General features: G+C 43.8%; 1 protein-coding gene across 1 annotated transcript in view; it reads right to left on the reverse strand.

The window, feature by feature from the left end:
• The window catches only part of LOC311243900 (uncharacterized protein), an 89,133-nt gene that overhangs the window by 24,031 nt on the left and 51,832 nt on the right, over positions 1-13,270 (reverse strand). Inside the window, exons 5-10 of the mRNA XM_084333282.1 lie at positions 11,929-12,503; positions 11,024-11,079; positions 9,830-10,044; positions 7,336-7,592; positions 2,426-2,542; positions 1,093-1,240 (exon numbers count right to left, since the gene is read on the reverse strand). Coding sequence (XP_084189408.1) covers positions 1,093-1,240; positions 2,426-2,542; positions 7,336-7,592; positions 9,830-10,044; positions 11,024-11,079; positions 11,929-12,503 — 1,368 coding nt within the window. The remainder of the gene's footprint in view (positions 1-1,092; positions 1,241-2,425; positions 2,543-7,335; positions 7,593-9,829; positions 10,045-11,023; positions 11,080-11,928; positions 12,504-13,270) is intronic.

A 13,270-nucleotide genomic window follows, 5' to 3' on the forward strand; every position in this document is an offset into this window, starting at 1 on the left:
CAACCATCACTGATACAGAGCGTCTGGTCAGTAACATGGGTCTCCCAGTCCCTCAGCTCTGCAGCAAACAGAACATACATTTCCTGGTATCTCGTTCTCACTTTATCCAATCAGGAAAGAGAGCTCCACACTGCAAAGATGGTCCGACAATTTGGCTTGGCAAGATTTATTGAATGTAAAAATATCTAGGGTTCTCCCTCCTGATTGGATAAAGTGAGAACAAGATTCCAGAAAATGTATTTTGTGTTTAGTGCAGAGTGGAGGGACTGGGAGACCCATGTTACTGACCAGACACTCTATATCAGTGATGGCTGTTTACTGCAGAGCGGAGGGACTGGGAGACCCATGTTACTGACCAGACACTCTATATCAGTGATGGCTGTTTACTGCAGAGCGGAGGGACTGGGAGACCCATGTTACTGACCAGACACTGTATATCAGTGATGGCTGTTTACTGCAGAGCGGAGGGACTGAGAGACCCATGTTACTGACCAGACACTCTATATCAGTGATGGCTGTTTACTGCAGAGTGGAGGGACTGGGAGACCCATGTTACTGACCAGACACTCTATATCAGTGATGGCTGTTTACTGCAGAGCGGAGGGACTGGGAGACCCATGTTACTGACCAGACACTCTATATCAGTGATGGCTGTTTACTGCAGAGCGGAGGGACTGGGAGACCCATGTTACTGACCAGACACTCTATACCAGTGATGTCTGTTTACTGCACAGAGGAGGGACTGAGAGACCCATGTTACTGACCAGACACTCTATATCAGTGATGTCTGTTTACTGCATAGAGGAGGGACTGAGAGACCCATGTTACTGACCAGACACTATATCAGTGATGGCTGTTTACTGCAGAGCGGAGGGACTGGGAGACCCATGTTACTGACCAGACACTCTATATATCAGTGATGTCTGTTTACTGCATAGAGGAGGGACTGAGAGACCCATGTTACTGACCAGACACTCCATATATCAGTGATGGCTGTTGGAATGTAGAGCTGCTTAACACTTATTTTAACAAAAGATTACTTAACTGATAATTCTGATAACTGTGATCATTCCATTCAAGGAGTGAATTTACCTGGCAGTGGAACAAGTCGTTTCCAAACAACATTGTCATCATAACGTGGATCCTTTATCGTCAATCCAACCTCCCTTGCGTTTGGATCCATCAATACTTCAAATGTCGGAACGTAATTTGGTCCATAATTCTGACGAAACTGCTCGATCTGAGAACAGATGACAAAGTAATTGTAATAGATCAAAAGCAATAAAACATTTATATACCGGTAATTCATATTCCTTTAATTGTGCACTAATGATTTTCGATTGTTTAGAATGAGGACCGCATAGACACAGCCGTTGCGATTGAGTCTACACAGTCCTCACTCTGTCCGGCTGGCAATGAGGACCACGTGGACTGAACCTTTAAATTACAAGTTTATTCCATGCAATGTGTCTGAGTCTGAGTCTATGCGGTGCTTGTTGAAAATTACCTGCCAGTGCAGTTAGAACATTTGGCTTGGCAAGATTTCTTGAATGTAAAAATATCTAGGGTTCTCTCTCCTGATTGGATAACGTGAGAACGGGATTCCGGAAAATGTATTTTGTGTTTACTGCAGAGTGGAGGAACTGGGAGACCCATGTTACTGACCAGACACTCTGCATCAGTGATGACTGTTTACTGCAGAGTGGAGGAACTGGGAGACCCATGTTACTGACCAGACACTCTATATCAGTGATGGCTGTTTACTGCAGAGCGGAGGGACTGAGAGACCCATGTTACTGACCAGACACTCTATATCAGTGATGGCTGTTTACTGCAGAGCGGAGGGACTGAGAGACCCATGTTACTGACCAGACACTCTATATCAGTGATGGCTGTTTACTGCAGAGCGGAGGGACTGAGAGACCCATGTTACTGACCAGACACTCTATATCAGTGATGGCTGTTTACTGCAGAGCGGAGGGACTGAGAGACCCATGTTACTGACCAGACACTCTATATCAGTGATGGCTGTTTACTGCAGAGCGGAGGGACTGAGAGACCCATGTTACTGACCGACCAGACACTCTATATCAGTGATGGCTGTTTACTGCAGAGCGGAGGGACTGGGAGACCCATGTTACTGACCAGACACTCTATATCAGTGATGGCTGTTTACTGCAGAGCGGAGGGACTGGGAGACGTGCGTGCGCGTGTGTGTGTGTGTGTGTGTGTGTGTGTGTGTGTGTGTGTGTGTGTGTGTGTGTGTGTGTGTGTGTGTGTGTGTGTGTGTGTGTGTGTGTGTGTGTGTGTGTGTGTGTGTGTGTGTGTGTGTGTGTGTGTGTGTGTGTGTGTGTGTGTGTGTGTGTGTGTGTGTGTGTGTGTGTGTGCGTGCCTGTGTGTGTGTGTGTGTGTGGGATATGCTGACCTCAGGTTGCAGTTTATACGGCTCTGGATCACACTTCAGACTGTATTTTTGGCCTCTGATCAGGTCACAACTGGCTGAGATCGTGATTTTTGTGCTATCCTTATGCTTTGCGTGTACCTTCAACCAGAAAAATTGGAGCGGATAGTTTAGTATACATTTTTTTATATTTAATCAATTTGATTCAGTTAGCACACAGAAATAGAAGGTTGCATTCATTCAGATACATTATTCTATATCTATGAGTTGGCAAGACAAGTGTCCGCTTGTACTTCACAGAAACAAGTGTACCACTCGTTTGTTAAAATAACTGGTCTACATGTTAAAATAATAGCTCTACATTCTGACAGCCAGTGAGTAACATGGGTCTCCCAGTCCCTCCGCTCTGCAGTAAACACAAAATAAATTTCCTAGTATCCTCTCTCTCATGACCTGGGCATCAGTATAGGTTACAATACACTAAAATACATACAAATAAATACATTAAAATACATTTACAATACAACCCCTCAGTTAAAATGGTCGCACACTTGACCATCTCTCAACCATGATTTTAAGTTAGTTTTAAATGAAATGTAACTTTGATACTCCCTGAGCCGTGTTGGCAGACTGTTCCAGGTGTGGGCTGCTCTCACGGAAAAGGCTGTCTGACTAAAAGCAGACCTCCTGTTTGGGACTACACAGTCCCCTCTGACTACAGACCTGGTATATCTGTCAGCAGATGCTTTCTGTTTTATGAAAGTACAGAGGGGGGGAGGAGCCAAGCCATGTAGGATTTTATAGGTAAGGCAGGCATCTTTGAATTTGACAAGATTGTCCCAGCTCAGTAGGTTCTGGTTTGCTATGCTATAACAATGGTGGTGGCTGTTTGTTTTCCTGTCCAGAACTTTCACAGCCTGATGGTAAACTACCTGTACAGATCGTAGTGTTGTACAGGAGGCTTGTGTCCAGCTAGTCAGACAGTATGTTAAGTGTGACATAATAATGGCATTAAAATACAGTGCTGCTGCTTTTGTTGACAGAGAGTTTCTGATGTGACGGAAGTTTGATAAGTGAAACTTTGCATTGTTTACTACCGATTTGATTTGTTTTTTAAATGTAAGATTGGAGTCCATTTTTATCCCAAGGTATCTATATTCGGATACAACTGTCAACCTTTCTCCTCTGACATAGACATCAGGTGAGACAGTATTCATCAGCCTCTTTGTAAAAAACATGCAAACAGTTTTTTTGGTGTTTAAATGCAGACATGAGTTAGTCAACCATTCAGTGACCGATGTCATTACCGCTGTTAACTTGTTTGCAGCTTGCTGCTTGGTTTCTGCATGGACATAAATTACCGTATTATTGCATACAGCTGGAAGATCATTAATATATAAACTAAACAACAGCGGTCCCAATATAGATCCTTCGGGGACACCAAAACCACAGCTAAGGGCAGAGGATACTCTCTGAGTTCTACCTTCAAGATAAGACTTCATGTATGTGATGGTATTAGGGGAGAAGTTGTACCGAGAAAGCTTGGTGAGCAGGACACCATGATCCACAGTGTCGAAGGCTTTCTTTAGATCTAAAAATGCGGCTGCAACAACTCCCCCCTTATCAAGCTTAGATTTAATATTCTCCAGGAGGAAGCAGATTGCAGTCTCTGTTGAGTGTTTTGCCCTAAAACCAAACTGCATGGGGTGCAGTCCAACGGAGCTGGTGCTAAGGTGACTTGTTAGTTGTTCTGCTATGCGTTTCTCTGCTATTTTGGAAATAACAGGTAAAATGCTAATTGGCCTATAGTTAGCTACCTCAGAGGATTTACCTGCTTTGTACTGTAGATGGGGGTTATTATAGCTTCCTTCCATGCTCCTGGGAAAACGGCCTTCACTATAGGATCTATTTATGATAGTTGATATTGGTCCAGATAAGCATTCATTAAATGTTTTTAGTAGCATGGTGTTTAGACCATACACATCCTTGGTTTTGGAGTTCTTCAAGGAATTTATAATTGTTGTCACTTTTGTTACAGTGATTTCACACAGCTCAAAGACAGGCTGATTTTGATCCACTGGAGACACTCAGATTAGTAGGGGAGCTCTGTTGCAGAGTCTGCACCGACTCTACAAAATAGGAATTAAAACTTGTTGCAATTTGAGGTCCATCCTGTGTAATATTGCCATTCACACAGATTTCTAGGCACTTTTTTCCCCCAGTGTGTTTTTATGTAGCCAGGTCTCTGACAGACACAAATAGTCCAAATTCGAGTCTTTAATGAGATGTTGGATTTGTTCACATTTCCCAATGATGCTGCAAATGTTTATGTGGCCTCCAAGTAACCCCTTCGGTTTTGCACTTGGATCCCATAGTATTTTTGCTTGATTGACAGTTTGAAAGAAGTCCTGCTTTCTGCGTTTGATGATTGCAGGATTTATAGTTCTATTCTTCATTTTGATTCGCTGTTGACTTATCGCGCTATTTTGTTTGATTGGCACATCTGGTGCTTGCCTACTAGGACTACATGCGGTGTTTACGAAGTCACTCTTGGTGTTCGGAGCTTTCTCCGGGACGCTGTCACCCCGCTGCCCCGAGGAATCAGTGGGTGGGCCTCCACCGACGCTCACGGCCGCCGAAGTCCTCGTTCGGGTAGCTCCCCCGCCGCCAGCTCCTCCCCGCACGCCGAGGCTCGTTGCAGGTGCGCAGCCCGGACACAGCACGCCCTCGCTCGGGCTCTCCGCCACGGAGGCGCGCCGCCCGGCCGACTCCATCGCCAGGTCGCGTCTATATTAATCCCAGCCGAAGAGTGCAAGAGCGCTTCCGCATTCTTCGCCGCGCATGCGCATGAGGTCCTCGCTTAGTTCAAACGCCCCATTCAACACGGTTAATCACAAACTCGAAACTCCGTTAAGCTCCAGAGAGAGAGGCTGAAAACCCACAGTTCTTGCCTGACGGATGGGAGCCGAATCGCGGATCCGAGTTTTCTGATGAATAGCCCCAAAACATGGAGGTTGCGAACGGCGCCGGCTTCGCTGACCAGAGCTCTCTCAGATTCAAAGTTTTAATTGCAGCCTGGAACATACATGTTTCGGAACCAATGTGTAACTAGACAGTTACAATATAACATTTATATTAATTAACCCAGTTAATGCCTTAAGAAAAAGAGTCTGGTGGTCAATTACTACGGAAATGTTGTGTCTTACTAATAATAACTAATTCCTTGGTCAATAGAAGTCTCTGTGATACTTTCTGAATATGATTTGGGAATGGGCAGGGTTATAATAGAAGAAAGACAGTGTAAACAATATAATTAACTCTGAATATAATAATGACGAAAAATAAACAGGATACACAACAAGGTGCATGCGATGAGGTTATATGTAGTGCACCTTGTTGTGTATCCTGTTGTGAGCTCTGGTCAGTGAAGCCGGCGCCGTTCGCGACCTCCATGTTTTGGGGCTATTCATCAGAAAACTCGGATCCGCGATTCGGCTCCCATCCGTCGGGCAAGAACTGTGGGTTTCAGCCTCTCTCTCTGGAGCTTAACGGAGTTTCGAGTTTGTGATTAACCGTGTTGAATGGGGCGTCTGAACTAAGCGAGGACCTCATGCGCATGCGCGGCGAAGAATGCGGAAGCGCTCTTGCACTCTTCGGCTGGGATTAATATAGACGCCGCCAGGTCCGCCGCTCCAGCCCCGACACTCCGCAAGGATAGCGCATCCCCCACATCACCCGAGAGGTAGATGTTAGATCGTTGTTCATAATCAAATGGTAGATTGTCCAGACATAGATCACGTACCTGAATGACAGCTCACCATTTATTTATTTAATTCATTGGAACTTTTTATTTCAGCACCGACCTTCATTGTTTGTTTGTTGCATTGGTTGTCCTTTTTTATCGCTCTCTATTGTCCGTCAACTGACTGAGATGCTACTGGATACCTGAATTTCCCCAAGGGGATTAATAAAGTATCTATCTATCTATCTATCTATCTATCTATCTATCCATCTATCCCTCCCCCCGTTCCCTCTCCGTTCCTACCTCACTCCCACCCCGTTCCCTCCCTGGTAATATTATATGTTACAATAGGCAATACAGAATTAGAATCTGAATGTATACTAAGAGTACGAGTAAACAGTATACACAAGCAGGCACGTGCACACATAGAGGCCAAGGGGTGCCTGAGCACCTGCCTTTTTGAGCCTCATCAAAAAAGTGCCCTTTTTGAAAAAAAATAAAAATAATTTTTTATTTTTTATTTTTTTTTACTGTTACGCATATAGACTGCCCTTCCAACTGAAAAATGTCAGGATAGAATAAAAATATTAGGTAAAGAGAGAGAGATGCCCCATATTCCATTGCAGTTTGCACGGCCTCCTCAGCATGCCTCTCCGCGGACCTATATATTTTATGCATAGCGTGGGTGGTGATGATGATCATGATAGAAACCGCTGTTGAATGCTGGTATTACACTCATTGAGGGACACAAAGAAGTCAAGTCCGATGGGATTTGGGAATCTCAAATACAAATCGGGATTGGAATAAAAAATGCATTTATATTAAACAATACAGAATATACAGCACTTCTTGGGGTCTGTAGGGTAAGCACTTATTCCCTCCCCCCTGAACATTTATGGAGATGTATGGGCCTTTTAAGTCAGTGATAAAAGTGTCTTTCAAGGATAAGTGAGCTCCTGCACTGATTATTATAGTTCAATATTCAATATTTGATCACCAAAACCCCCCAAAAAGCATAAAAAGGGGGCCCCCCGCCCGAAAAGGGCCCTTAAAAATCGTGCTTGCGCGCTACGCGCGCTCGCTTAATAGAGACACACAAGTGTTGTGCCCTTTTCAGCCTTTGAGCACCTGCCCCTCTAAAGTCCTGTGCACGTCCCTGTACACAAGGTACCCTAACTGGACCCTAACTTACGTCTTCGTGTGACACGTTGCTCGGCAGCAGAAACACGTCCAGTACTTGGTGTTTAGGCCCTGGTTGTCGGACGAGGAGCAGAATCTGGCTGCTCATTGATCTAATCCAATCGGGGAGCCATGTTAAACCAAAGAGGGAGAGGTGTGGTATGTTCACCACCACGTGAGTCCGGGTAATCCTCAGCGGCTCCAAGATGGTCATCAACCCATCATCGGTGATGTGGACGACAGCTAACGACAGGGATTCGCAGGACAGCGCTGTGGAGGACAACAGAAATGTTGCTTCATACCTCTGTGATCACGTATGCTGTACGTATGCTGTACGTTGTTTCATACCTCTGTTTCTCTATTGTTTTTGTATTATGCATTACTAGGAATGTCTGACTCTTAACCACCAAAACCTGCACGGACTACAACGTATGACGTATATCATGCCAGTTAGGGTACCTTGTGTATACTGCACCTTGTGTATACTGTTTACTTTTACTCATAGTATATATTCAGATTCAAATAATATATTTGTTGTAACGCACAATATAACCGATAGGGCAAACAGACCCTTGTGCTGAGTGTATAGTGTGACAGCAGGGCTATGTGCTGAGTGTATTGTGTGACAGCAGGCCTATAGTATGTGCTGAGTGTATTGTGTGACAGCAGACCTATAGTATGTACTGAGTGTATTGTGTGACAGCAGACCTATAGTATGTACTGAGTGTATTGTGTGACAGCAGGCCTATAGTATGTGCTGAGTGTATTGTGTGACAGCAGACCTATAGTATGTACTGAGTGTATTGTGTGACAGCAGACCTATAGTATGTGCTGAGTGTATTGTGTGACAGCAGACCTATAGTATGTGCTGAGTGTATTGTGTGACAGCAGACCTATAGTATGTACTGAGTGTATTGTGTGACAGCAGGCCTATAGTATGTACTGAGTGTATTGTGTGACAGCAGGCCTATAGTATGTGCTGAGTGTATTGTGTGACAGCAGACCTATAGTATGTGCTGAGTGTATTGTGTGACAGCAGACCTATAGTATGTACTGAGTGTATTGTGTGACAGCAGGCCTATAGTATGTACTGAGTGTATTGTGTGACAGCAGGCCTATAGTATGTACTGAGTGTATTGTGTGACAGCAGACCTATAGTATGTACTGAGTGTATTGTGTGACAGCAGGCCTATAGTATGTACTGAGTGTATTGTGTGACAGCAGGCCTATAGTATGTACTGAGTGTATTGTGTGACAGCAGGCCTATAGTATGTACCGAGTGTATTGTGTGACAGCAGACCTATAGTATGTACTGAGTGTATTGTGTGACAGCAGGCCTATGTGCTGAGTGTATTGTGTGACAGCAGAACTATGTGCTGAGTGTATTGTGTGACAGCAGGCCTATAGTATGTACTGAGTGTATTGTCTGACAGCAGGGCTATGTGCTGAGTGTATTGTTTGACAGCAGAACTATGTGCTGAGTGTATTGTGTGACAGCAGAACTATGTGCTGAGTGTATTGTGTGACAGCAGACCTATGTGCTGAGTGTATTGTGTGACAGCAGGCCTATAGTATGTGCTGAGTGTATTGTCTGACAGCAGGGATATGTGCTGAGTGTATTGTCTGACAGCAGGGATATGTACTGAGTGTATTGTTTGACAGCAGGCCTATGTGCTGAGTGTATTGTCTGACAGCAGGGATATGTGCTGAGTGTATTGTTTGACACCAGGCCTATGTACTGAGTGTATTGTTTGACAGCAGACCTATGTGCTGAGTGTATTGTTTGACAGCAGACCTATGTGCTGAGTGTACTGAGTGTCCCTAAAGGTGCTCCCATAGTCGAGCGGACTGTACACGGACTGGACTCTGCGGAGGTCCACTGGACTCTTTGAGCTTTCATAGTCGAGCGGATCTCCGTGGACCAATTTCCTACATGTCTCGCGCCAGTTTACACCAGTTTACACCTCGCGCCAGTTTGTGTGACACCAAGTGGGCACCGCAGACGTCCGCACGTCAGAAAATAGGAGCTTCGCACTTGGACTCTGCTGTGGGTCTGCTTTGAGTACCCTTTCGGTCCGCTTTGAGCATGCGGGAGTTTGCTCCGTGTATGGTCCGCTCGACTATGGGAGGGCCTTAAGGCACATTCCTGTGCATTCCTTGCATTGGTAAAAATCTATTAATTAAATCATTGATTTAATAAATGTCAGTTATATTCTTCAAATAATCACCAAATATCAATGAAAGCTGAGATCCCGAATATCCATTTGAGATGCATCCTAACACTGTGTCAAACTGTTGTTGTTATTAATATATAATAAACATTGTGTTTTGAATCTCATCTATTCAAATATTGTGAGTGTACTGTATGAAGACTTGGGGCATTATATAGTTTTCCTATGTATAATGTCATGTCAACAATGTCGCCCAAAGTGCTACCGTTTCATAAGGTTATTAGATTAATAATGTGCAAATAATTAGCAATATGTCATCAACAAACACTGACTTACCGGCTGAAGTTAAACAGTGTGGGAGCTGTAGCTGGGAGACAGAGCCCTGAGGACACTGGATCCTGAACAGAGGACCTGCAGGAGTCATGCCAGCTGACTGGAGGAGGCTCTCGTCCCATTGGACGGTCTCGTACTGCACCTCCCTCTCCCCCTCCACTCCAAACACCAGCCCTGTGGAACCACACTCGAACACACCTGCACTGGGCAACCTGGACCTGGGGCACACAATAGTAACTGCTGTATTAGAAAGATTACATGATGTTGGCTTTGTTTATACCATCTGTTTTTATATAACCTGAATCTGGGGCAAAGATTCAAACAACTATAACGTTGGCTCTATAATTATTAGTATGTGTGTTTATATAACCTGAACCTGAGACACCATAGGAACACCTGTATCAGAACGATTCAGATGCAGGTTATAACCAAAGAATCAGATTTATACTAATGTCTGTTTTCCCTACAGTGATGCAGAAACTGACGTTTAATAATGATAGCAATATATTCAGTTCCTCCAGTCCAATAATTCTGTCCCAATATAGGCACACGTGCAATAGAGAACACATCCAAGCTTTGCTCAAATTGAAGTTAAGTTCCTTTCTAAAGCCATGAAACATTAGGGCTCTATCTGAATAGCTATAGTTCTTGGAACAGCAGAGAGGTACACTCTCACAACATGCATGTTTGGTGACTAAAACTCTACTTATTTAATCTTGATAAATCAAATACAAATATCACACTTCATACAGTTGCTGTGGGTCTGGTTTACTAGGCTTCAGACTAAGTGAGATTTTAGGCTTACTAGGCTTCAGACTAAGTGAGATATTAGTCTTACTAGGCATCAGCCTAAGGGAGATTAGTCTTATAGGCTTCAGACCAAGGGAGATATTAGGCTTAGTGCACAGTAAATTTCACAGAGTAAATTTTGCAGAGTAAATTTTACTCAAACTACTCAACTACTACTACTCAAACTTACTAAAATGTTACTCAGTTTGAGTAAAATGTACTCAGTTTGAGTAAAATCTACTCTGCGAAATTTACTGTGTGTGTATACTCCACTTTCTATAACATATAAGTCATTCAAACCAAGTATGGCAATTCAAAGTAAATTGTTATTTAGAATTTGTACAGATTCAAATGTTAACGTCTTGAAGGGCAGGGGAAACAGAAGAGCCTGTATTAAAATGTGGTTACTTGTATACGGTGCTTGTAGAGACAGTTGACACGTCAGGTGTGAAGCTCGTCCAGGACTGGAATACAAAAAAGGAACAGAACGTGTTGTTTTCTAAAAGATACCAACATCAATACTGTGCTAAAGTTTGACCAAACTAGAATTCCCATACGTCACAGTCAAATCTATTTTGATAACGTGGGGTTTTATTATCTTTATGACATTGTAACAGCAATCTCTTATCTATTGGTTTCATTCGGTTGTCTCCAGGCATGCGTTCTTCATGGGACGGGGGCGCACTAAGTGCAAGCCCAGATAAGTACTCGCTATTTACATATCAATAGCGCCGGTCGTATTTAACACACCTGACGACCGGCGCTATTGATATGCAAATAGCGAGTGCAATCCCAGTTTTATTATCTTTATGACATTGTAACAGCAACCTCTTATCTATTGGTTTCATTCGGTTGTCTCCGGGGAAAATGTCCAAAGGTTTATAATTTTTTTTTTTAAATGTAAATAAAAAAAAAAAAAAAAACTAAGGAAATGTATATTATTGCACAGAAGATTATAGCTTGAGACATTTAAATCAAAGTACCGTACTATATTAACGATGGCAACTTTCTCAGTAATTACACACTACACAATTACACATTATTATTACACTATGAATTGAAAATGGGGGACCCTGATGTAAACAAGACAAACGCCTTTCTCTGGTCTGCATCCCCTTAACAATTGTATGTATTGAGCCGTATACTGTATTGTACCCATTCTGCAATCTGTTAAATAAAGTTTTCATTCATTCATTCATTCATTCAATGCTATAGCATCTCTTCATGGTAATTAATCCACGCTATCAACACTTAATTTGACAATGATATACAGTGTATATGCAGGTCAGGAAGATGCCAACAGAAATACTCACGTCATTACTCTGGTATGCTCTGCACAAGGTCAACCCCACCTCTCCAAGGATGATGTGAAACCACGGGTAGAGGGGTTCAGTGAACGTGGTGTAGTAGGTGTGAAGGTGGGTCAGTGTGTCGTCATCAGCGGAGACCTGGTAGAATGCCAGGATGCCAGCGGGCCAGTCCAGATACACTCCGAGTCTGTAGAGGGGGGTGAGGGGGGGACCCGGGACAAACACGCGGTCTGCTCCACGGTTGTGATTGAAAGTAAAGCGAGAACCATCCTCTTCAGGATGAATCTCACAGAACCAGAGCTTGTCGCTGTTTCTTCTGGCGCTCGGGCCTCGCCTTTCTTTCCTGTCGATGCTCCCGTACGCCACTCCTACAGTAACATCTCTCCCGACCTCTAGCTCCCAGTAGCAGCGTCCAGTCAGACTCTCTCCACACAGCACTTCACGATTACTGTAGTCAAATCTCTCCGGGTGATCAGGATATGGCTGCCGCACATTTGTAAACCTCGCTCTTCTGTTCCCCTCGGACAGTAAGATATACTTACTTACTGTGTTGGGATCCATTGTGAGTCGACGGTCATCTAAACAAGAAATAACAAATAAAAGTGATGATGACTAATCAGAAGTTGTAACAGTCAGTCACACACACAACATGTGCGCATTATTATATTTGTGTTGTTATTGTGACGCGAGTGAGCGCGGGTGATGACGTCAGGAGGAGCAGCAGGGAGGGACCCACGCGGGTCATTATTGGTGCGCGCGCGCGTGCACACAGGAACGCGCTGCACGCGCACCACTTTGCATAACAACGCGGCCGGTCGTCACGTGGTCAAATACCTTCTTCTCAGATACATTCTGCGAAACTGGTGAATGAAATGTGTTACGTTCCGCTCGTAGAGGCGATTGGGCATTAACCCTGTAATGACCCTAACCCATTTTACATTGTATCCACTATTGTGTGTTCCATATTGTTGTATATCGACTGTGATCAGTTACTTATATAACAGAAGCACTTTACGGTGCCTGATTATTAACCCCGTGTCCCCTGTAACTATGATCTGATCATCATTGGTGCTTTTATCTAATACAGTTGTTACTCTTTTGTACCCCGGCTGTGCAGTTGGTTATTGAAGGGCATTTTGACAAACATCAGTTTTCCCTGCTAATGATCATATAACCCACGTTTTTATTACATTATTATTTAGGTTGCAGAGTGCCATGTTTGTCACTGGGGGGGGGGGGGTGCAGTTAGGTTGCATTCTTAATTTACCTTTAATGCTGATTTTAGATTAGTTAAGATTAGCCTTCAATCACTCCCTTTCGTGGTCTGTCCGCCAGGCATGCGTTC

Source organism: Notolepis coatsorum (assembly GCF_963971535.1).
Source record: "Notolepis coatsorum genome assembly, chromosome: 17".
NCBI lineage: Eukaryota > Metazoa > Chordata > Actinopteri > Aulopiformes > Paralepididae > Notolepis > Notolepis coatsorum.